Source organism: Saccostrea echinata, unplaced genomic scaffold (genome assembly GCF_033153115.1).
Source record: "Saccostrea echinata isolate AGI-Se365-2 ecotype Australia unplaced genomic scaffold, CSIRO_AGI_Sech_v1 ptg000038l, whole genome shotgun sequence".
NCBI lineage: Eukaryota > Metazoa > Mollusca > Bivalvia > Ostreida > Ostreidae > Saccostrea > Saccostrea echinata.
This window is the reverse complement of record NW_026889787.1, coordinates 681,870-707,681: the sequence shown is the minus strand read 5'-3', so window position 1 is coordinate 707,681 and position 25,812 is coordinate 681,870. Positions and strand designations below refer to the sequence as shown.

At 34.8% G+C, this 25,812-nt stretch overlaps 4 protein-coding genes across 4 annotated transcripts; all 4 read right to left on the bottom strand.

Annotated features, from left to right (window-relative positions):
- Window positions 1-8,755: 8,755 nt before the first annotated feature.
- LOC133200273 (uncharacterized) lies at window positions 8,756-15,495 on the bottom strand. Its single transcript, XM_061336085.1, has 2 exons — window positions 12,768-15,495; window positions 8,756-10,589 (listed from the first exon to the last, which is right to left on the bottom strand). The coding sequence occupies exons 1-2, from the start codon at window positions 12,931-12,933 to the stop codon at window positions 9,613-9,615; spliced, it is 1,143 nt and encodes a 380-aa protein (XP_061192069.1). The 5' UTR covers window positions 12,934-15,495; the 3' UTR covers window positions 8,756-9,612.
- LOC133200319 (uncharacterized) lies at window positions 14,670-15,278 on the bottom strand. The gene has a single exon (XM_061336136.1). The coding sequence runs from the start codon at window positions 15,276-15,278 to the stop codon at window positions 14,670-14,672; it is 609 nt and encodes a 202-aa protein (XP_061192120.1).
- A 5,952-nt stretch (window positions 15,496-21,447) lies between the features above and the next one.
- On the bottom strand, window positions 21,448-22,366 carry LOC133200317 (uncharacterized). The gene has a single exon (XM_061336135.1). It carries the CDS (start codon window positions 22,364-22,366, stop codon window positions 21,452-21,454), a length of 915 nt encoding a protein of 304 aa, XP_061192119.1. The 3' UTR covers window positions 21,448-21,451.
- A 168-nt stretch (window positions 22,367-22,534) lies between these two features.
- LOC133200316 (THAP domain-containing protein 11-like) lies at window positions 22,535-25,435 on the bottom strand. Its single transcript, XM_061336134.1, has 4 exons — window positions 25,139-25,435; window positions 24,164-24,347; window positions 23,135-23,330; window positions 22,535-22,571 (listed from the first exon to the last, which is right to left on the bottom strand). Exons 1-4 carry the CDS (start codon window positions 25,433-25,435, stop codon window positions 22,535-22,537), a joined length of 714 nt encoding a protein of 237 aa, XP_061192118.1.
- Between the last annotated feature and the right edge of the window lie 377 nt (window positions 25,436-25,812).

The following is a 25,812-nucleotide window of genomic DNA, read 5'->3' as shown; positions in this document are numbered from 1 at the left end:
GTATAAAAAGGTTTACGATATGTCATTTACTTAGTTTCATAAAGATTAAAAAGCTTACATTTCAGTCAAACAATAATGACAGAAATTACTGCAGCACGTATGTTAATTAAGATCTAATTGAAAGAATTGAAAGAATTCTGATAAGTTTTAAAGTCAGTTTCTCAATGTCTATATTTTTTGTATATCATAACTGATGAACGTTCGAAAAAGACGTCTTTTTATCAGTCAAAAAATATTCTTTGGGGATAAGTTACAAAACGTGATCCGTTTCCTATCTATTTCAGCAATATAAGTCGTAAATAAGAACTGTCCAAAGTGGACAAATACCCTGCTGTGTTTTTCAGAGAAGGTGCCAAGTCACTAATACTAGTATTAGATGGATCTAAGGGATGTTCACAATTTGTTTAAACAAACATTTTTGTAAAAATTTACCGGTAATTGCTCATTATATATTTTTAATGAATGAAACTAAGGCGCTGCCTAACAAAACATCTATAGTAATAAAAAAAAATGTTTTTATTAAATTGAAAAAGTAAATAACATTTTGTCAAGTATTTCCCTATTGAAAAATATGGATACATTATTTATCCATATTTTCTACAGTGACGATAGGTCAAGATCATGACACACCCTCAGGTCATAAGCAATCTTTGTGTGAAGTGAAAACTCCCAACATCCCAACATTATTTTCTATAAGAAAAATACAGAACAGATAAAAATATGAACTTTTTCTGTCATTGACCTTAAACTTGCACGAATGACCTTGGGTCACGGTCATGACACACCCTCAGGTCATAAGCAATCTTTATTTAAAGTTGGAACTCACCAAGTTTATCCATAAGAAAGATATGGATCAGACAGGAATTATGAACTTCTCTCTTTCAGTGACCTTGAACTTCCCCAAATGACCTTGGGTCAAGGTCAGGACACCCCCTAATGTCATGAACAATATTCGTGGGACAAAGCAGATTCAAGTTTATCCGTAAGAAAAATATGGACGGGAGACGAAGTATGAAATTCTTTCATTGACCTTGAATTTGCCGAAATGACCTTGGGTCAAGGTCATGACACACCTTCAGGTCATCATCAATCTTTATGTGAAGTACTACATTCTAATGTTCCTCCGTAAGAAAGATATGGACCGGACACGTTTGCTCAGACAAACGGACGGACACACTGACAAGATGATTACTATATACCCCATCAAACTTTGTTTGCGGGGGTATAATTACAATGGTAGCGTAGACAATGTTCAAACATATTCAATTAGTTGAAGCTGAACACTACTCGTAAAAGGCATTGTCCGCCATATTTCTCTTTCATCGTCGCTATCCATACAACTCTAATATAAGCCGCAGACCTTCTAACATTTGAAAGTATATCGCGTTAGACGCCTCACATTGTCGTATTACTAGGTCGCGATGAAATTATCAAATTTTACGCACTTTTTCCGAGCCAGGAGAAAATTAACATCAAATATACAAGACAATGCATTTTTACAAACAGAAAATGTACATAACACTGCATAAAACACTTATCTAACGCAAAAATATCTAAGACCACTAAAGGAATACTACACGTCGGACACAAGTTTCAAGTGTGCAATCAGGTGTAACGAAATCGAACGGTTTATGTACCTGTGTGACGGTGCCTATTAAGGTCAGACGAAAATCTGTTTTGTATATCTTCATATTGTATGGAAAATATTAAAAATTTTAAATACTTTCTGATTTCTAAGCTGGTTTCTAATTGTCTTTGCAAAATTGAAACACTAAAAAATGTGATATTGGCAAATTAAGTTTTTTTTCCAAAAGGATTTTATAGGAAACAACACCCTCCGGTATCTTGCACAAATGCCTGGTAAGGTACCTCAATGTTTTGCGAGTAAGCATATTTCAATGCCAAAAAATTATATATTATTGAGGAAGGTATCGTGTGTCCTTAATGAGTAGTGTCCAGCTTTAAAGATCAGTACATGTAAAACAGCTTAGCAGAATTATCGGCTTTGCCTTGTTTTAATGTAGTATGTTATATACCTTTAAATGAAATTTATGGTACTGAAAAACAATGCTGTCGATAAGAAATCCTGAAAATCGATTACTGATGTGACACAAAGAAAACGTGAAATGTCTTGTGCCTTTCGAAGTTGATTTCGACACCTTCGTGTGATTAAAAAACGTTCTGGTGAGAAACTATTACAGCCTCCAGTATTCCAACTGCGCAAAGCTGAAAAAACCCTATTAAAAGAGGCATATCTTTCTATGAAAAAACTAGTTAACCAATCTGTTTGGGGTTTTTTTTTTTTTTTTTCAGAGATAAAACACTGCATAATACATGTTTATTGCTACTTAAACACGGCAACTTGACAATAGAAAAAGTTATGGTCTTCACATTTAATATAGTTATTTTAAGTTTTAAGGTTTGTTTGCTCTCTCTCTCTCGTAATATTTCCAAATATGAAACAGATTTGTCAGACTCTGTGGTTTCTTTTATTTCTCGTGACATGATCCTACAAGTTTTTCTTTAAAGATGTACACGCTATAACTTGCGTCAGTTAAAAATAAAGTTGGAAATTCATTTATTTTGTTTACCAAATAAAGTTCGAAAATATTGGAAATTACACAGTTGGAAATGAACGCATTATAAAGATCTCAAATTATAATTATTTATTATCCTACTAGGAAAGTAATGCCTCTATTTAAATGCAGGCATCATGTGACGCCGTCGCTACTTTTAGATTGATAAACAAAAATGGCGTCAAGAAAACGAGGTAGGCCGTTTGGTATACAAAATAACTTTTGACACGCATGACATACGTTTTATGCTTACAGATACTTATCTTTGAAAACAACCAGTATTAACCATCTACTCTGTAATGACAGATATTAACTTTTATTCAAAATCGTAGCCAAAATGCAACGTACCTCGTTGTCTTTGATTTCCCGCGAACATGCGTGTCTATATACTGTTTACGCACTTCCTTCATCAATATTCATGAATAGGCTGAATTCTTAATTGCAGATCTTGCTTTAATTAATTTGTGTTTACAACAACTTATTTAGTTAAACTTAAAAGTATTTTTTTTTATTAGACATCATGTTTCTCAAATCAATTAATCATTTTGTTTCACATTAAAAAAAATCGTGTTTATATAGCGTGTATATCTTTAAAGTCAACCGCGCGCAAAAAAAAAAAAAAATCTTTCTGTCGGCATTTCCGTATACAAATGAGCAGAAACTGTACTCTAACTACAAAATATCGACGATAGAACGGTTTATTTAGCGATGATGGAAAGGTTCATTCAGATCACTCAGTCTGAATAGATAGCGCTCGTAGTATTACTCAAAATATGAGTTAAAATAAGGATAAAATTTTACAACGTATAGCTACCAGTAGAGAATCCCAAAAAGAGAGAAATTTGTCCAAACTCAAAAACGTTACTTCATAAAGCAGGGGAGGGGATGCCAGAATTAACCCTGATACTACTTGCCTGATCGTTTGTAGAAAATGTAAAAGTGCATTCAAGTTTAGAAAACATAATGTACAAGAGCAAAAAATAAATAAATAAATAAGAGCACCGCTAAGCGGAGCCCCCTCGTGCCAGGAACTTTACCGGTAATGGCAATGTCTCCAAAGAACAAGGTTCACTTAGGGCCTTTTTTGGCCCTGTGAATTTCAGCAAAACTGAAACTGTTTGGTTTTAGTTGACAATGCATTAAATATCATTTAGACCTTTGATGACTGCATATCTATCAAAAAATGACGTAATTTTCTGGATAGCCAATGCATTATGACGTCATGAAATGCGTCATTTTCCTCATATCCTGAAAAATTCTACAAAAACAGCCAATATTTAAAGCTATTTTTCGATATTTAATATAGAGCGCAACCTCTGATCTAAAATATGCAACTATTAAATGATAGAACTATTCCTGAGGATTACAAAACATGTTTTATTTTTTAGATCAGAGGGTGCGCTCATATTATTTCTCTTCTGTGAAAGTACTCAAAGATACTTGTTGTCCTTAAAATTCAAGAACATTGCAATTCCATGAAGCCTGTTTTCCAAGACCTTGGCTTTAAGGAGAAAATTTTTAATAGGAAATGAAAGCACTAAGTCCCTACTTTGTCTTGATGTTTAAAAAGGAACATAAAGTGTAAGTCAATAAACTGGTATATCTACAGGGCCATTTTATGCATAAAGTGAACCTAGCTCTTTCTCAAGAGGGACGTTAAACAAAATACAATCATATAGGCCTAGTAATCAAGGGTACCCAGTATTACTATATAAAGTTTAAAATTAGGTAAAGAAATTAAAATGTATTGCAACACTAATTAAATTTCAACAAAAGTCAAGGTGGATATATTCCGGGCGGGGGGGGTGGGGGGGTGGGGGGGGGGGTAGGTTGGGTTATAACAAGCATACCTAATAAGGCAGTTTCCCTTATTCCTAGCAGAAACATATCACGTATGCTCTAAATTTCATTAATTAACCTACCTGAGTAAACCTCACAGTAGCATGCAATAAGCATCAAATCTGAAAATACGCACGGAAGTAATATTTTTTAGTATTGAAAAATGACAATATACCGGTGTTGAAATGTCAATGAAACTTGTGAAACTTTATATTTATAGCTTTCAAGAATTACATGCGCCTTAAGATTAAATTCCACGGGCCCCTATTGTAATCACACATGTGTGGTAATTTGGCATTGAAACCGCTACGTTCATCAAACTATTTCAGTTACTCAGTAACGGAGATGACGCTTTTATTTCATACAAACTTTCTCATGATACGCACAATAATATGACAAGACGCAACTACAAAGTAGAACTTACCGAAGCGGCTCTATCGAAACGATCCGAATTTTAACCTGTTAAATTTACTGGAAGTGAGTATTGTCAACTCGTACATAAAATTGCAGGGTTTGAAGGTAGTAAAAACGCGATATTTTAAGAACTATTTTACCGATTAACTTGAAAATGAATAGGGTTCGTCCTTAAGTATGCGAAGGATGAGAAATGATAGTGCAAAGGTTCTCTTTAAATCTTGCCCACAAGCTGTAACGGACACACTAACACACACACATACGCACAGTACCGATGCTATATCTTCCGCAACTAGTTGCGCGAGGGGATAATAAATAAATTAAAAATTATGACAAAAAAGAAAACCCTAAGAAAGGGGTGGGGGGTGAGGGGTCCTGTCTGAATATGTCAGTGCTGGGTCCGACTGGTTACTGCTTCTTCACTTTGTTTCAAACATGAAGTAAAAATGCCTCCCCATTTTCATCATTTTTTTTTTTTGCCTTAGAGAAAGGAATACTGTAATTATAAGTGATGACGGGGATAATACTGAGGGACATTCCTCTGATTTCAAAGTATGATCCCCGAAAAATTTTTACCTCAAATTTTGCAAATAAATTTCATGTACAAAGATGTGGAACTAAATTCGTAGATAACTTGTTATAAAGATGAAAGTAAACGCTTAATAATGGTGGAAAATACGCAATCAAATATACATTTTAGTAGATCACATAACATATAGTCGCCGCGTGCTGCAGTGGTAGAGCGTTTGCTCTAGAGTTGCGGAGTAAAGAGTTGATCCTTACGCCACGTGTTCGAATCTCACTGTGGGACGTTGACACTGGTCCTTTTTTATTTTATTTTATTTTATTTTTTTAAAAAGAATGCACGTATTTAGCAAAAGAATATATGTATTCAGTCAATACGCTTATATTTCACTTTACCATAATTGCCATTCGATGATAAATTTAAACTTTATTAACTTGGGTTGTTCTATCGCTGCTTTCATTTACACCTCCGATGTCTTGTTTAAAATTGATTCCCGGCTGCAATTCAAAAGCTTTAATTTCTTATGAAGTAAATAAAATGCAAAATTTAAATTCAGTACGTTCTGAAGATGTTGCTTCCATGGTTCTGGGTAGCAGACCAAACATCCTTGATATAAGAGATGATATATCTTTTTGTATTGGTCAGTTAAACAGAAAAATCCGTATTTAAAGCTAGAACAGAAGCAATGTATCATCGTAAAGTTTCAAAGTATTCACTTATGTTATGCTGAGTATACAAGATCCATTTGTAACATTTTCGAAGTTATTCTATTGAATTCTGTGGGGAAAACGTCATTTTGACTCGTTTTGGGGCAAGAATTAGTTTCAGAAAAATTAACAATAACTTCCAAATGGTGCAGACAAAATTGTTTTCTCTCCAGTTATTTAACGTAGGGATGATTTGAAATAAATCTTTGTAAAAAAATTAATATGTCTTCGGATTAGTTTCCTCGTAATTTAAATGTGAATAATTGCTTTTATATCGAAATTTGTCACATTTTTTTCAGAACGACGCCATAAAAGCAACCCTATTTATACAATAAAAAGTAAATTGTTTATCCAATCAAATACCGCGTTATAACCAGAATTATTTTTTTTCGAAAGAAGAAAGAAATTTATGATACATGTATATATTTGTGATATTTTATATGCATAAATGTTTTATTTAGGCAAAAATGTCTAATTTGTTAGGTTACTACATGTACATGTATTTAGCGGATTTAAACTGCAACTTAGAGAGAAAGAAAGGGATGGAAGACGTACAAGTACGGTACTCCTAGGATGATTAAGAGACTGTTTTCTTACAGAATGACCGTTCATGGTAGCTTAGTCGCACTGTAGGTAAGCCGATGACCATAATATAGTTTACGGTCATCCAAGCATGTCGGCTGAGAGGATCGGTTGAAAATTTTCGACGGCGATTATAAACATTATTCAATAAAACTGAATAATTTAAGATAATGGTTAAACGAACATCGATGTTATCTCCACACCAGTAGTTGTTGTTTACCCAAACGAAAGAAAATGAAATGATAAAGGCTTTCGAAATTTTGCAGTATGATGACCGCGTAACAAACACATTCCAGCGAGAAGATGATGACTAAAATAGTTATATAGATGACCGTAATCTTTGTACAAAATCATGTTACTGGATGTTTTTTTTTATCTTATTTAACATCAATTCTACATGTTCTATAACACCCCTGTAAACAACTCTGATGCGATCTGCTACACTGATAAAATCACTGAAGAAGAAAGTATCGTAGGGAGTAAGTTAAAGCAGTTTTGTATGTCCTAGAGTATAGCCAGCTGTAAATAATGCTAGAAAAGATTTAAATTTGGAAAATAATTTCTGTGCAAATGTTACGGATCAAATCGACAATGCTCCAAACATCGAATTTCCATCCTTTGAGATAGTTTAGATTGTTATCATCTATCAACATTGAAGGTCATTCTTAGAGGTATGAACTAAAATTTTAAAATTAAAACTGTATACATTAGCATCAAAACAACTTTTAATTGGAAATTTTGACAACTGCGAGGCGATCGTGAACGACATGTATCGTTTATTAAGCGATCGTATATCTGGGAAATAGCGATCATAAATTAAACGCATGAAAACAAAAAGCACAAATCAGAGTAAATTCTGTTTAGGAAGTATTATTTCGATGTATAATATATTATTAAATTCAAATAAGGCAATCGGTCATTGTGATATATCGTTTTTAACCTTTAAAATTGACCCACATAAATATCAGAAATTAAACTTTACTATGTTAATCAAGGAGATACTACGGAAAACGAACAGGAGGGCTCGCAAAATTTTACCTCAATATTATAGCAGTTATAATATCTCATATGATATATTTCAACAGAATAAAATTTATTTGCAGGCACGTAGTATCGTTTTTTAAAAAGGCAGGGGGGGGGTGTAAAAATCTAAAATTACCTTAGAAAGTTTGACAAGCAAAATAAAACAGGAAAATTGTTCGAATTCGAAAAATCCTAAATTGAATGTGTGTGTTGGGGGGGGGGGGGGGAAGGCAGCCTCACAACCCCCCCCCCCCCCCCCCCCCGTCACATTTTGTGATATCCCGATGAGTTGTACAACTCTGAGGCAATAAAGATTTGAATTGAATTGAGTTTAATAGAGTAAGCTATCATTAATTGAACCACAGGAGTTGGAATATGGCCTTTCTGGCATAATTTATTTCTTAGATAAAATTTGTAACATGACGACTTTTGTAAGAAAGCAATAAAATATGTCAAAAAAGACACATACCTATCATTTCCCCGAAATTTTCCGTATCCCGTAAGTAAACAATATAAATACTATAATGATATCAATTTTCTGTAAAATGATAACACTTGTTATTGTAGTTTAATTGATAGGTATCCCAACTCCTGTAATTGTTATTTTTATAGTATAGTGTATTTATTTTTTTTTATTTACTGAAAATTCGGTAAAATTTATAGGTATGCCAACTCCTGTGATTGAACAGCCATTCCATAGACAATAAAACCTGCTTTTCTGTAATCCTAAAATTCGGCCCTTTCAATACTTTTTGTTAGTATCTGATTTATTTTAATCGAGTGCCAATAGACAATTAAAAGCAAGAGTTCTGGAATTTTGATTTTGCTGTCTTAAAATGTGGACATTATCCAAGCAGAAAATTCGAAAATCTGTCCCCCCCACCTTTCTTAAAAAATCAAATGGTCGGTGTCCTGTTCTGTTTCGACAGACTTTCAGCCCATGTAAATCGGTAAACTCTTACTATATTTCATTAAACTGTTAAGGGTATTTATATCCACAAATTTTCCCTGTAGTGAGAGGGGACAATTCTGGCTATTCGCAGCTTGTTTTTGCTTAACCTCTTATATACAGTATTAAGAAAGAAACATTGAGTGAAAATGTCATTTATTGAAACTAACAAATGACTAAAAACTACATTTAACTATTACATAAACTTATATCACAATTAATTGGCTGGGCTTAAAACAAAATATATAGTACATACAAATTGACTAGATAAACATGCTGACTAGTCACATGACAAATTGACTAGTTAAAAATGCTGACTAGTCACATGACATAATTCTTGCTAAACACATGACAAAATTAGCCCAGCCAATAGTATAACTGGTAAAAAACACTTAAGAAGCAAAAAGGTGGTGCACAAAAAAGCCATAAAGAAAGGAAACATGCTGCCTTCAGTAAGTGACTTTCTGCGCCACCCAAGAATAGCCAGGTAAAACAATTAAAACTGCAATTTCAATGATGACTGAATAAGCACAGCAGACAGATTCTGGCCTGTGCAATACCGTGTAAAATGGATACAAATTAAATTTTAACAAACACAACAAAATTCAAGAACATTGAAAATATCTAAAACAAAGTGTCACAAAGTGAATGTCATGAGTTGGGGGCAAAACTAAATGTATAGTCTATATACAGTAAAGCATACATTGTGTAGCAGTCAAATACTGGCCTACAACAATGTTCATGGCACATAAGAACAGCAGTCAAATACTGGCCTGTTCAACTAAGAAAAAATCAATCATAAAAACTATTCATCAAGCAAAAATATCCTGCTAACATAGGTATGTTATGGGAAATAGCAGTCAAATACTGGCCTATTTCCGGAAACAGCAGTCAAATACTGGCCTGTTTCCCCCTGTATCATTATTCATAAAAGGGTGTAATTAAATGGGAGTAATTGTACATGTAATATGGAAATTAAACGGATTGCTTCAATGTTTATAATGAAAATGAATTGATCCTTATGTACCGTTGAACGGCATTTGAATGCCATCGACCAAGCTGCTGAATATAACTTTCAGAAAAACCCAGGCGGGCGGCTTCTGTTGCCGCACCAATCCTAAAACTGTGTCCTTTATAAAGGTTTGGATTTAAGTTACAAAATGTCAAAGCTGCTTTCAAGTTTGACACTACAAATGAACGGGAAACTGGTGCACCAGATTTAAAGGAGAAAAATGGACCAGATTTGTGGCTGAAACTGCAAGTGTACAAATACAGGGCACGTACAGGACATATTTGAACATCTTTACTAGGGGAGAGCAAAATGGTTACAGGTTGGTTGTTTTTCATGTGCTTGAAATATCTGAGCCTGATTTGTACACCCTGATCTTTGACAAAATTAAGATCAGCCCTTTGAAGAACTCTAGTAACGTGTTCTTTGTCTTGTACAACTAATTCTCCTAGGCGAAAAAATCCATGAAAAGCCAAAAGGAAAATAGCACGAAGCATAATGATATTGTTGTTATCAGATACAGTGTTTTGTAAAGCCAATAAAAGTTTTAGCAGGATGGGCTTAGTAATGGGCATTCTAGTATCTGGAGAAGTTTTTAACTGTTGACAGCCTTTCAAGATTTTGCGAACCACAAAATGATGTGTTGGGTCATTAACGTTACAAAGTTTATGCACATAGCTTATGGCCGACACATGAGATGTAATTGTTGAAGCACTAAGATTTTGGAAATGTAAATGGCTGATAAAGTTGGAAATCAAAATTGGTGAGCAAGGAAATGTGAATGGGGAATCTGATCTGCTGCAATAATCTAAAAGCAAGGTCCAACTCCGCAAGTAAGCTCTTCGAGTAGATGGTGCTATGGCTGCTACCAGTAACTGGAGGCTCTCTGTGGTTAAATGAACACCATTTGTGAAGGGAGAAGTGTTGGTTGAGGATTTAACCATGGGGCTATTGCTTTGGCCTCCTGAAATTTAAAACGTGACAAGTGGTCAGCAACAACATTTGATTTTCCTGGAATGTGTTTGGCTCTGAAGAGAACATTAAAATTTAGACCTGCAAGCACAAGACGACGCACTAATCTCATGAGGGTTTTATCTTTGCTAGACTGTTTGTTGATGATTTCAACCACAGCCATATTGTCAGAAAAAAACAGTATTTTATGGTTTCTCAATTTTTGGCTCCACAATTCCAAAGACAGGACAATTGGAAATAGTTCTTTAATTGCAATCTGATATGATTTGTGTTCTTCCAGCCAAGATGCTGCGAACCATTGCGATCCTAAAACGGCTGCATACCCTAATGAACCAGAAGCGTCAGTAAACAAGTTAAGTTTGTAGGAAGCTGTCCATTCCTCTTGAAGGAAAATTGACTTGCCATTGAAATCCACAATGAAATCTTGCCATGCTTTGATATCACATCTTGCTTCTGAATTCAATCTGATATAATGGTTTGGGTTATATACATTGCAAGTAAGGTCTATAAGTCGTCTAAGAAATGCACGACCAGGCACCACAACAGAACATGCAAAATTTAACAATCCAATAAGGGATTGTAAATCTTGAAGTGAAATTTTCTTTCTTTTGCTGGTAGCTGCAAGAGCACCTTTGAGTTTAACTAACTTCTCAGATGGAAGTCTGCTTTCCATCTTAACGGAGTCAACTTCGATTCCATAAATGGTTAAAGTAGTTGTAGGAAAAACAGTTTTTGATTGTTTGATTGGTATACCAATAGTTTTGCACAATTTTTCGAAATTAAGTACATCTTGCAAGCATTTTTCTGAATTGGGGGGACCAATGAAAAAGAAATCGTCAATCAAATGAGACATACCTGAAGCATTGTATTTATGAATCATTATCCAATGAAGGGCTGTACTTAATTTTTCGAAAATCTGACAAGAGCTACTGGCTCCCATTGGGAGGCACTTGTCAAAAAAGTAAGCCCCATCCCAACTAAAACCTAACAAGTGGTAATCAGTAGGATGAATGGGAATGTTCCTGAACCCGTCCTCAATATCCATCTTTGCCATTAAAGAATGCGGGCCAAATTGTTTGATTAATTGAATTACATGTTCAATAGATTCATATTGAACTTGAGAATTGCATTTTGGAATATAGGAATTGACTGATTGATTCTTTGGAAAGGACAAGTCATGAATTATGCGATATTCTCCAGGTGTTTTCTTAGGAACTAAACCCAATGGGGAGCAGACATAATTCTCAAATGGTATTTGCTTGTGAGCTTCAGAGATTCGACCTAATGTAAATTCTTTGGTTAATTTTTCTTGAACTATACTTGGGTTTTTGAAAACAGAGTTATGATTTTTGTGTACACAATGGGTTGGCTCACCTACACATCCTAATTTAAAGCCAAACTGAAAGCCATTTACCAAATAGGAAGACAGATTCTGATCATAACCTTGTAACTCATGAATTAGATTCGGAACGTTTATTGGCGTAGGAACTTTGTTTTGGGTATTTTGGATTGGTTGTTTGGTTTTTTGAGCATTTAATTCTTGGATGATTTGAGTCTCCACAAGATTGACAGGCATGTTTGTAGATGCAAGGGTTTGATCTGCATTTGGTGCCATTGTTGAAGTTGAAACACACTTTGGGGGATTTGTCATTAAATTTGGAACGAAAATTGTTTCGAAAAAGCTGCTTTGAACGATGAATGGTGCAAGCAGAGACCATGAGCTCTGAAATGGTTCTTTGCCAAGGTAGAGTATGCGACTGGCGAAGTTTTCTAAATGTTTCATCGTAATGACGCCATGCTGCGTCTCCATTGGTGGCGGCAATTTCTCTAATAGTAGAAGCATATTTCAATAAATGAGGGGCATCTTCTGGTTTCTTTTCAATATAGATGGCCATGAAGATGTGGAATGCAGTTGTCCACTGTTCTATTGACAAAGAGGTGGGAAATTTTGAAGCAGCTTGGTTTGAGAAACTTAAAGAACTTTGATTAATTTGAATGGAGACAGTGCTTTCTTTGTAATTGGGAAGCAGGGAACGGAAGTCAAAAAATTGATCAGACCAAATTTTTTGTTTGATTCTGTGAGGGGTGTTTGCACCTAGGGGAATACCCTCATCTATTGATAATGGTGGATTTGTAGACACATTTACATTAGAGTTTGCCCCCAACTCACCTGCAAATAGTTCATGCAAAAAAAGATGAGAAATGGTTGATGTGGTTGACACTTGTAGATGGAGGTTCTGTAGTAGTCGGTGTCTGTGTAGTTGAAGGGCCTGCTGCTTCTGTTTGGGTTGGCAGATAAGTTTGGGAAATGGTGCAGACAGCAGGTTCAGTAACATCAATTGATGATGAATCTTGAGTAGGATTTACTGTTTGTTGTATGGGTGAGTCACTGAGTAGGTTGACATTTACAGCTTGCTGTTTTTTCAAAATGGCTTCAGCTAATAAATCATAATTAATATTAGGTTGATTGTCCACAGGTAGAGATGACTGCTTTTGACGCTTATTTGAAGAACGCTTGGCCTGCTTGGACACATCATTTTGAGAAGTTGTTGAAGACGAGATTTGTTTTCTTTTTGGACCCATGGTGAAATACTGAAAAATTGAGTGATAAATAACTAATTGGCATCCATTAGAAACAATGCTGATATATCATTTAAATGAAATTAAAACAGTATGTTGTTAAGATTTGATTTCACCAATAAGGTAATAATTTTGAAGCAATTAATTTTAACAGCTTTGGGTATAGATCACTATCATCTCTCAACATTTAGGAAATGTTGTAATTTAATATGATTGCAAATTGAATTGAATAAAGGACACTAGCCTATTCAATGCATTTATCTTAGAAATTATAAGACAAGAAGCCAAATCAAATGTGAAAAAGTAATTGCCATAACTGACACGACATAACATGATTAAAATCAAAAGCAACCACCATGATTAACATGGCAAAAGGTTCATAATATTGTAAGCATCAACCATAACTGACATGGTGTAAAATGCAAATTCTTGAGGTTATGTAATTACAAGCATTGGTCATAAATATTATGACCTTAAATGCTTATAATATTGTGAACCGTATTGAATTCAAGCATCCACCATAACTGACATGGCGTAAAAATGCTTGAAAAATGCATCCGCCATATTGACATGACGTAAAAATGCATTGTAAAATTAGCATTAGCTATAATTGATATGGCATGTAAATTCAAATTTTGAGCTTATTGAATTACAAGCTTTGGTCACAAACAGTATGACCTGAAATGCTTGTAATATTTGAAGCACATACAATTCAAGCATCCGCCATAATTGACAAAGCGTAAAAATGCTTGTAAACAAAAATGCATCCGCCATAATTGACATGCGTGAAAATGCATTGTAAAAATTGCATTAGCAATAATTGACATGGCATATAATTGCAAAATTTGAGCTTATTTAATTACAAGCTTTGGTCACAAACAGTATGACCTGAAATGCTTGTAATATTTGAAGCACATACAATTTAAGCATCCGCCATAATTGACAAAGCGTAAAAATGCTTGTAAACAGAATTGCATCCGCCATAATTGATATGACGTAAAAATGCATTGTAAAAATGTACATGCCCTAATTGAAAGGCATAAAATTTCATTGTAAAATATGCATCTGCCATAATAGACATGGTGTAAACATGCCGAGTACAATGCATCCGCCATAATTGACATGGCGTAAAAATGCATAGTAACAATTTGTGTCTGCCATACTTGACATGGCGTATAATTGCTTGAAAGAAATTGAATCCAAGTTAAATGACATGGTATAGAATTGTTAAAAATGATAGGTGGTGTTATTGTTTGTCAAAGTAAGAATTTACATGAATAAAATTCAGGATGCAAATTAACCTGAATTGATATAGCATTTTTAATAGTTTGAAGAAACAGGATATACATGCACTGCATTAAATTATACTGAGGCCATTGAATAATCATGGCAAAGTAAAAATATTATGATTTTAGTTTGTGCCATAAACATACCACCATAAAATTTAAGGTTGAATAAATTGTATACTGGCTATAGATAAATTTTACATTACTTATCTGAGCATGAAGGTGCGGGCACAATGCAGTATTGCACTTTTGATACTTTGAGCATATTTCTGCATGGGACGGGCATTTTCTCTGGGATTCTGTAGGTGGACACCATCGGGTGATAGGTGAGACATACTCGGATCACTCCAGAAACCATGGTGATGCCAAAACTTTAACTTTGTGTCTGAATTTATGCACAGGGATTCTAGCAACACATTGAGCTCTGTGACTCTGTCGTTGTACCAAGGGTCTGTAACTTGTGATGACCTAAAAAGCACCTGGCCAATAATCACGATTTTCACTTTTCCTGTAATTATCAGAAATGAGGCAAAGGATGTTATTGCATTGGCAATGTCTTTAACTGGTAATGATGCATCACATAAGTCATTGCTACCGATTTGTAGAAAACACACATCTTGGTCCACAAAGTTTATCAAACTGGAACAATTTGCTAATTGTCTGATCGTTAAACCTCCTCTTGCTCGAAATTCCACAGAGAAATGTGAAGGATATAGCCGCAAATTGTAAAAATCCGGTGTTGCAAACACAAAATCTCGCAAACGGCGTATAAACGAGTGTCCCAGAATCACCACTTTTACCCGTCCCGCAGCCATGTTTACATTGACTGAGTCTGTCTATTTATAGATGTAAACAAACCAGACGTAGCCAAATGTTTACTTCAAATTGAATGCAAATTTGCAAAAAATACGCACCTAAATTATCAAAAAACTAATCCATAATAGAACATAAGAACGTTACTGCAAAAGTTTGTGCCAAAACGCTGCTGAAATACTGCAAATGTATGATAATCGCTTGTTGGAAAATTCCGTGGCTTCTTCTCCGATTGAAAATGGCTAGAGTGAATAGACTCTTTCAAGATAATATGCACGCATGCGCATAACGCTCATGGGGTGGCAAAATAGAGAGTGGCATAAATTCACGTGTACTTTGACATTAACATGAATAAAAGTTTTGCTACAGATTATTTAGTAAAATATTACGATAATAAATTCTATATTTTTTCATGAGACTGTTTTTTTCTCTAATTTCCAATAATATGACTGTGCATACGTAACTAATTTCCGGCAAAGCCTTGGTTACGGCAATGTTTACATAGAGTAAGATGGCGACCCGGGAAAGTTTAAACAAACTTAAAAAAAATTCCTTACAGCGGTTAGCAGAGGAGTTGGGAGTGGTTTTTGAAAAAAAGACAAAAGAGGAAATAATCAACTCCATCTTAAACCTTAATGTCCCTATCCATTTCGAGGGTAGTCCTTTAGATACGCCCCATTTTACCGAGGTACAGTATGTATCGTTAGATGCGGAGGCGATACCTGATCTACCATTCTCGGCGATCGTCCGCTTTATGGTCGATCGCCAGGTACAAGGCCGTGCAGTCCAAAATTTTCGTGGTCTAGATCGTGCTGCAAAACATTTTGAGGCAGGAGATGTGAAGGAAATCCTCATGGCCAAGGTAATCTTTATTTTGTGACGGTAGCAAAACTATTTTTAAAAAAAATAATAATAATAAGGTTGGCAAAATTAAAATAAGAAATTACCAAGCAGTACAATAATCAGGGGAAACATAATTGTATTTTAAATTTCAATTTTTAAAAAAAAAAAAAAGTGAAACTACTTTCGTCCATATTATGATATCTCTTTTACATGTTTGTAATATACTTTTTTTCAGGTGAATGACTCAACCATATACTTCAAGGCATTCTGCCTTGCATCTATGAAGAAAATTAAATATCAGATTTTCATATCTGCTAGATGTCTGGAGGGGGAAATGACAATTAACCATGCTTACTGTCAGTGTCCTATAGGGTAGGAATTACATTTAATATACATGTATCAGATATCGTAATGTTCAAGCCCTGTGTATATATACTCAGTGTATGTATAAGTCATACAAGTATAAACACCTTATATATAATGGTACTTAACTATCAAAACTACAAGTTCCACAACTTAATAATCAGAGCGATTAATTGCTTCCTGCTTGAGGAATATGAACCATTGTCCCTTCACATTCTGATTTTATATTGCATATGAATGATGTATAAAAAAAATCATTACTCAGTATTTTATTTATAGCACAAAAAATAGAAATAGACATTAACTTGTTACATAAATTTGAAAAAAAAGTACTACAATTGTCACATTACTTTTAGGTTGGCTCAGTCATGCAGTCACATTGGGAGCCTTCTTTTTGCCCTTAATTCTATCAAGAAAGAAGCAGAAAATTCCTGTACATCAAAACTCTGTAAATGGAATGTGCCCAGACAACTGAATCTTCCTGCAGCACCCTTATCCGAGATGAATTTAAGAAAAGCAGGTTCAATAGGTAAAGTAACTATGGTAACTATGGTAATTGCAGCCATGAATGACAGCAGCTGCAGAAATTTAAATCAGGATTAAGATATAAATGTTTCTGACAAATTTCAGCAAGCGGTGGAGATCAACCAATTAAAAAAACTATACAGTTTGATCCAAGACACCCAGATCACAGGGACACAGATTTAAGTGCTCTCCAAGCATTGAGGGATGTTTTTCCCAACACAGGTAATTACTACTGCACATTTAGATTAGGGGATATTGGAGACAATAATTCAAAGTAAAAGGTTAACTCATATTCTTTTTTCTTGTATTCAGGAATGGCATGTATATGGGATATTCCGGAAAGAACACCAACCCCAGTGAGTGAAGTAACAGTGACTTCTTACGTGAATCCTCTAGAGACTGATTTGCAAAAGTTGGTGGATTTGTCTGAATCTCTGCATGGTATACTCAATTTCTTCTGATCACTAAAATTTTATTGCCAATTTCTTCAATCAAAATTTTGATAAAACAATGCATGTACTTCAAAATGATTTTCAGTATTCTAAAACCTTTCAGCTAACATTCTGCAACCAATCAGTGAGGAGTTATCGTCCTTTGTGGAGATGAGAACCAGATCACAGCGCAATAGTCCAGAATGGATATCACTCCATAAGGGTCGCTTAACTTCCTCAATCTTTGGAGACATTATCAGGGCAGGGGAACATCCTAGGAGCCTCATCTCTGGAATTCTCCATGGTTCCAGTCTTCAACGGTATGATTCATTTTCTGCAGAAAAATTAAAATTAAACTTTAGAGCATTCTTACTTAATTTTACATTCTAAATATACAGACAAATCCTGTTGCCTATCAGGTAAACCAAAGAACAGAAAATTAGAATTTTGAATAATAATTTGACTAACCTCTTTAGAAAACATTTTTTACATACAATTTTTCTTACCCTCCTTTTCCTTGCAAAATATGTTAGAGTTCAGCTGGACCTGTTAGTAATTTCAATATTATACTGCATATATATGACATTTAAAAATAAGAGGCCCAGGGGCCACATCGCTCACCTGAGCACTCTGGCTAGGAAAAAGCAGAAATCAGTTCAGTCTTGAAAAGTTTTGATATAAAAGTGGTTCAGAGGGGGGGGGGGTGTTAATTTGAACTTGAATCTATACTTCAAAGGGATGCTTTTGAATTAATATGACAAATAATGGCTATGCTGTTCTTAGAAAGACAATTTTTATTGATATATCATATGTATTCCTTTGTATAACAATTTGAATCTACATTACCTGAGGATGCTTGCATTTATATATGACTAATTATTGCTTTGCAGAAGAAGATTTTAAAAGGCTTGCTTTTTCTTATGTATTCCTATGTAAAACTTTAATCACCCATAGTGGTCCCACCCTACCCCTGGGGGGTCATGATTTAAACAAATTTGAATCTACACTACCTGAGGATGCACCCATAAAAAAAACCAATCATGGCTTTGCTGTTCTTGAGAGAAAGGTTTTTACAAATTTTTCCTATGCATTTTATGTAAAACTTTGATCGCCCATTGTGGCCCCATCCTACCCCCGGGTGTCATGATTTGAACAAACTTGAATCTACACTACCTGAGGATGCTTCCATATAAGTTTCATATTTTCAAGCACAGTGGTTCTTGCAAAGAAGATTTTTAAATGATGCCATTAATTTTTCATGAATTCATGATTATCTCCCCTTGGAAGAAGGCGTGGCCCTTTGTTTGAACAAACTTGAATTCCCTTCACCCAAGGATACTCTGTGCCAAGTTTGGTTGAAATTGGCCTAGTAGTTCTGGAGAAGAAGAAGAAATTGTGAAAAGTTTACAACGACAACAACAACAACGCCGCCGCCGACAGACAACGGACAAATTTTGATCAGAAAAGCTCACTTGAGCCTTCGGCTCAGGTGAGCTAATAACAACCTAATAACAGGTACCCGTCAATGCCACCTGCAGTCCAGTGGGGAATTGACCATGAGGAGATGGCCAGGCAGGATTACTTAGAACTTGTGAGGAGAGTTGCAGATGTTTCTGTCCAACCACTTGGTTTGACTTTACTAGCATTATGTCCATTTATTGGAGCATCTGGGGATGGCAAAATCCTGGACAAGAGTATGCCAGAGGGCTCTCAGGAAGGTGTCCTGGAGATCAAGTGTCCATATTCACTTAATGGCAAAGTCATTGTCAGTAAGGAAGTGCACGAGCTATACGATCATCTGGATTTCATGGAAGTGAAAAATGGGAAAGCAAAATTAAGCTGTAAACATAAGTATTATGCTCAGGTGCAAGGGGAGATGGCTGTTTTAGGCTTACCATGGTCTGACTTCGTTATTTGGACTGCTGCTACTAAAAGCAATGTTTACATTGAAAGGATTCATTTTGACTCCACTTACGTTTCCAGTATGATTTCAAAACTTCACGAATTCTATGGGAAACATATAATACCCCATCTTAAAGATGTTGAATAAGTGGCCCATGGGCCTGAACATAATTGATCCACATACATGTATAATTTAATGCTGGATATAATGCGGAAATTGATTGGATAAACAAGATGTGTTTGTGAAACACTGATGCCCCTGTACGGCAGCTTATGGCGAAGGTTAAAGTTTCTCAAATGCAAGTCAAAATCCAGGCCAAAAGATAAAAAATGTTGGTACCTAAAGAAAGGTCTTGTCTCGAGGAACATACTTGTGAAATTTGAAAGCCCTAGCTGCAACTGTTCAAAAGTTATAGCGAAGGTTAAAGTTTTTTAAAAGTAAGTAAAACGTCAAAATCAAGGTCAAAGTTGTTGGTATCAAAGGAAGGTCTTGTCACAAGAATTACATAAGTATGTGAAGTATGAAAACCCTAGCAACAACCATTAAAAAGTTATGACCAAGGTTAAAGTTTTTCGAAAGTAGGTCAAACTCCTAGGTCAAGGTCAAAGGGTCAAAGAGATTGATATCCAGAGGAAGGTCTTGTCACAAGGAATATAAATGTGAAGTTTGAAACCCCAAGCACCAACTGTTCAAAAGTTATGGCCAAGGTTAAAGTTTTTCAAAAGTAGGTCAAATTCCAAGGTCAAAGTTGTTGGTATCCATAGGAAGGCCTTGTCTCAAGGAATACACATGTGAAGTCTAAAACCCCAAGCACCAACTGTTCAGAAATTATGGCCAAGGTTAAAGTCTCATAAAATTTTGCAAAAGTGGGTCAAACTCCAAGGTCAAGGTCAAAAGGTCAAATATGATGGTACATAAAGAAAGGTCTTGTCACAAGGAATACACATGCGAAATATGAAAGTCATAGCTCCAACCAATCAAAAGTTATGGGCAAGGTTAAAGTTGACAACAGACAGACAGACAAACAAACAAACAGACAGACATGACAAAAACAATATACCCCCGGGATCTTTCGATCCCGGGGCATAAAAAATTTACTTTATATTGTATAAAATGGGTTGCCTATATCACAATGACTTGTGTCAAAAACATATCATTCCACCTGACGTTACATTTAAATTTTGTACAATTTGAAGTAATTTTTTAAGGGCAATCATCTTTTTTCTTACACTAAATGAAAGAAAATTAAAATATAAGGAATGAAATTCATAGCTACCCAATTTATACGGTTACCGTATAAAGTGGGTAGGAACAGTTTATGCTGTTTTATAAATCGCTTCGCGGTTTATAAAGCTTAAACTGCCCCAACCCACCTTATTAAATTCATTCCTAAATAATTAATTTTTTTCATGTTAACTGCAAACATTTGTACTGAAACTATCTGATTTATTTAAGACCAGAAAATATAAGCGAAACAGTTTATTTTAATCCCAGAATCTTGTATTCTTTGATTTTAATGCATTTTCTGTAACATATATGAAGTTTAAATTCTATTTTGAAAAGAAACAGAAACATTTAAAAATATATAAACTCTTTCTACAGATATTCTTTTCTTTTCATAGATTTCAGAATAGTAGACATTATATACAAAAGCTTTACTTAAAACTAATAACTGTTGACAATATATTTCATGTGACCTAATGTACATGAACATGTGCATTTTACAACCATTATTTGTCCAAAAACAGGGCTTGCAAATTGCATCTACATGATAAAAAAAAAAAAGAGAAAAAAAATTGATTCATTCTTCAATTCTCTATTTACATGTATAGGTAAAGTGGTTATTAAAGGTGGTTTGGAGTTTACAAAGGTAAAATTCTATGACTTTCAATAAAAAGCCAGACATAAAACATGTAAACAGCTTATGCCTGCCAGACATAAAACATGTAAACAGCTTATGCCTCCCAAATACATTTTTTCAAGGACCCAATATACCTCCAAACTTACCTTCCAAGCATCTACCTAACTAATAGATACTCTCATCTCTATTTCATCAGGGTGAGCTACAAAACTGGCATTTTATAGAGTGACTAGAAATCTCTTTGTACATTTAATTTTCAATAAGTGGAACATCAAGATTTGTCAAGAAACTGGCAACTTGAAACATTTGATTTAACAGAGGTGCAAGTGAAAGTGGCATCACACCATCAAAAATATGAAAACATTTAATCCTACCTATACTTCTCTCAACATGAATGCGAACTTTTGCAATTTCTTGTGTGTACAGGATTTCATCAACTGAAAATTGTCCTTTGGTGTTAAATGGTGGAATATTTAAAGTACAACCTCTTTCTTGCAGTAAATCTCTAATTGTAAAACCTTTATCGGCCATTACATTGTCTCCTGGTTCTAATAAATCCAAAAACCCACTATCAATAACCATCTGTCTGTCTGAAGTTTTCCCACCCCATGCATTTGACACAAAAGAAATTACTCCAGCAGGTGAAATTCCTATCAAAAACTTCATTGTTGTATGATGTTTATAATTTGAAAAAGTTAAATTCTGGTTAACTAAACTTGATGATTTCTGAATATATATTTCAGTACAGTCAAGAATTACTCTTAAATTTGGAAACTTTTTCATGCATTCAGGCAAACAAGATGCAATTTTTTCTCTTGAGGGAAACTTATTCAGAGCACAGAGCTCAGCATGAAGAAGACAAATCCATGTCGTGAAAAAAGAAGAAAATCTTGATGTTGAGATTCCGAACCGTTCAGCAATATCAGTTACTAAAAGCCCAACCTTCAGACGCATAAGAACGGCCAGCAACTGATCAATGAGAGGGAGAGTACTTTTGTTTGGCCTCTGCCTTCCTGTCTCTGACGTACCTTCACCAATCCAATAGGTCATAGATCTTGCCTTAGGAAGTAGGAAACTGCAAAAGAGAATTGAATGTCCATTCATTATGGAATATACTGTAGAAGCACAAATTTTCATGGGGATAAAATTTTGTTGATTTGCCATCTAAAAGGGTTTCGTGTGCATTAAAATTTGTTGTTACGAATGTACTCCTACTCATCATATAGTCATATAAAATTTCTTGTGGGATTTAATTTCGTTGATTATTGTTAACAAAGAAATAAATGAAATTAAATCCCCAACAAATATTTCTGATTCTACAGTACTCAGGAATTAGCTCCCTTGTGCACATGCATTTTTCTGTTCTAATCTTAAGATGATACATGTACCTTCAACCTTGCACAAAAGTTTTTTTTTATTCTTTTTCTATTTTATTTGATATTACATGTCTTTGTATGAAATGTAGGATGCTCATTTAATACATATAAAAACAAGAGGCCCATGGGCCACAACACTCACCTGATTAACTTTGGCCTTGATCTTCTTCACCAGATTTCCACCCTTGTAATACCTATTGTTGCCCCACCTTACCCCCGGGGTCATGATTTGAACAATTTAGAATCTACACTACCCCAGGATGCTTCCATATAAGTTTCAGCTTTTCTGGCCCAGCTGTTCTTGAGAAGATTTTTTAATGACCCCACCCTATTTTTGTCTTTTCTTGATTATCTTCCTTGTAAGGGGGCTTGGCCCTTCATTTTAACAATTTACACTCCCCTTTACCCAAGGATGCTTTGTACCAACTTTGCTTAAAATTGACCCAGCGGTTCTTCAGAAGTTGGAAATATGAAAAGTTTACAGACGGACGGACGACGGACAATGGGTGATCATGGGTGATCAGAAAAGCTCACATGAGCTTTCAACTCAGGTGACCTAAAAATACTGTACTTGTACAGCCAGAGGAAAACAGGGAAGCTGGGCAACCCAGTGTAGAATCTTGTTGCAACATCATCATCTTTAATTTTGTTTACACCCCATTGTAGTTTATGCAGCTTTTCCTTCAGAAGCATGTTTTCCTCCTTCAACAAGGCATTCTCTTGGAGAAGAGGATCAGTGTCACACTGTGAACCTATTAATGACTATACATTGCAATTGGTCTCCATCACATTAAAACATAAGTATCTTTTGTGTGTGTGAGGAGGAGCATGTTGATTTTATTAACTGCAGCTACCTGCCATTAAAGCATCATAATAAAAAGTCAACATCAATTTTGGTATTCAAAATGTAATACAGTCAACCCTTGTTATATCAAACTCAATGGGACCGAGGAAAAACTTTGAGATATCCGAGGATTCAAGATTTCCAGGGTAAAATACTTAAACAATAAGGGGTTGGGACTTCCAAATCACTTCGACATATCCATGGTATTCGAGATATCAGTGTTCGAGATACCAAAGTTCATCTGTATTTACATTCCACATGCTGTTTGCTTATAAAGTGTGTGCAAAGCTGTGACATTCAAAATACCATAACCAGGACACGGGGTCAAAAGATTAAAGTATGCATTTTATTTTAACGTTAAAAATGTTGAAGGCCATGCAAGTGCAATATCATTTAAGCAAAAATTAAAAATCACACTCAGATTGAAAAGATTGCAATTGCTCTAAGTCTTCCATTAATTGTAACTTAGCGAAAGGATAATACAGGAGTTTTGAAGTGAAAATCATGTTTGCACACAAGACAAGGAGTTACAAATGTAAATATAAACATTGAATCATTTTCTTTTTAAAGACATTGTCTCATAACAGCAACGCGGTGTGAGCAAACAAATTTTCATAACACACTAATGCATGTTGCTCAACTTGTTGCAGTTATGGGACTATATCTTTCAAAAAATAATTCAATACTTAGAAATAAGTTAACTTCAAAGCAAATACTTTTGGGAAAATAAACAGTCCAAACCTTCATCAGCTGTAAGGACTACACCTATGTCAATGTCATCATCTTCATGAAATACATTTACATTGTACAATTTCCCTGGAGATGCCTGCTGCTCTTCAGGGACACTGTAGCTATGCATTCTTATGGATGCCTCTAGTCTGGTTCTCTCTAAATGTTCTTGTTTTGCAGCTGCTTCCTCAAAAGTCTAGGGGAAAAAATCAATTACATCTAACAATAATATTACAAATAAAATTAACTCTAAGCTTCGAAAACAAAAGATAAACCTCATGTTAATTGTTTATGCTTTATTCCTTAAATTTAAATATTTTTTCATTAAACACAGATATACAAAGTAAATGCACATTTTGACAAACAAAATATGTACTACACTAAATGTATAATACGGCTGTGCAGTTATATAAATATGATAAGTGCTTCTTTCCATCAAATTTAACCAGCAAATTTAACGTATATGGATAGATCTTACTTTATGGCACTAGTAGAATCCAGGTTCCCCATATAAATGACCAGCATACTTTGACCAGCAAAGATGGGGTAGCTTGTGAAACTTTTCAAAACAAATAGCAACTGCACACTGAATATTTCAATTATTTAACAGTTTGACAGTTGCACTATTGTTAAGAGGACAGTTTCAATTAATCAAATCACTAATCTAAAACAAATAAGTAACTGTGCCATATTTACACCAGGAAAATCTAAATAACCAGAAAAATTAGCACATTAATGAATATTAAATGACTTGCAGTGACTTGTACATATTTGAAATGGGATGAAATATTTAATCTTAATAGACTTTAATAAATAAATTTGGTACAATAAGACGTATTTAGCCTGGAATTGCGACCAGCTCAAATCAGGCTAAATGTCACGTCAAATTAATGGGTATAAGGTAGACAACAGAGGAATCTCGGGTTGACATGTTTGTAATGCATGTTGAAATAAGATATTCGTATTATATAATACAAATTATCATACCTTTGTCAGATTTCTCCTGAATGCTCTTGTAAATCTTTCACTGTTTTGTTCCTTTGTACACTTATAAGAAAATAATGTCGGCCTGTAATTACGGTCTTCACGGTCATCCGAGTGCCAACCCGTCTCGAAATGTTCACTGCATATCCTGCTGCTGCTGTTAGGCAACCAGCCTTTCCTGTTAACAGCATTAACCCATGCTCGCCTTTTCGTTTTATTTGCAGGAAACTTAAAAAACGACACCTTACAGTCCTTTGTGGCTCGGTTAGTACACCCAACAACACAACAACTTTTCACCATGATTCTTTTTGCCACCCCATGGTACTTCAGCGCATGCGCGATATTTAATCCCGCAGTTAAGCAAAAAGGGCTTATTAACCACGTGATATGCATAACCTCATCTGATTGGTCAATATCGTAAAGACCAAGTAGTAAGTGTAAGGGGCACCCAAAGGGATAATGATTAAATAATAAATTACATAAGTTATTGGTAATACAAAAATTTTGCATATAAAACAATTTATTGTACCAATAAATGTTTATTTAATGAATTTCAAATTTATCATATTTTCTTAGTTGTGTGATCGCACGCAGAATCTTTGCCGATCGTAAAAAACGTTTGGTACGTGTACACTTCAAATCTTTATTTTGACGCTTTCTGTTTGATATTACGGTCA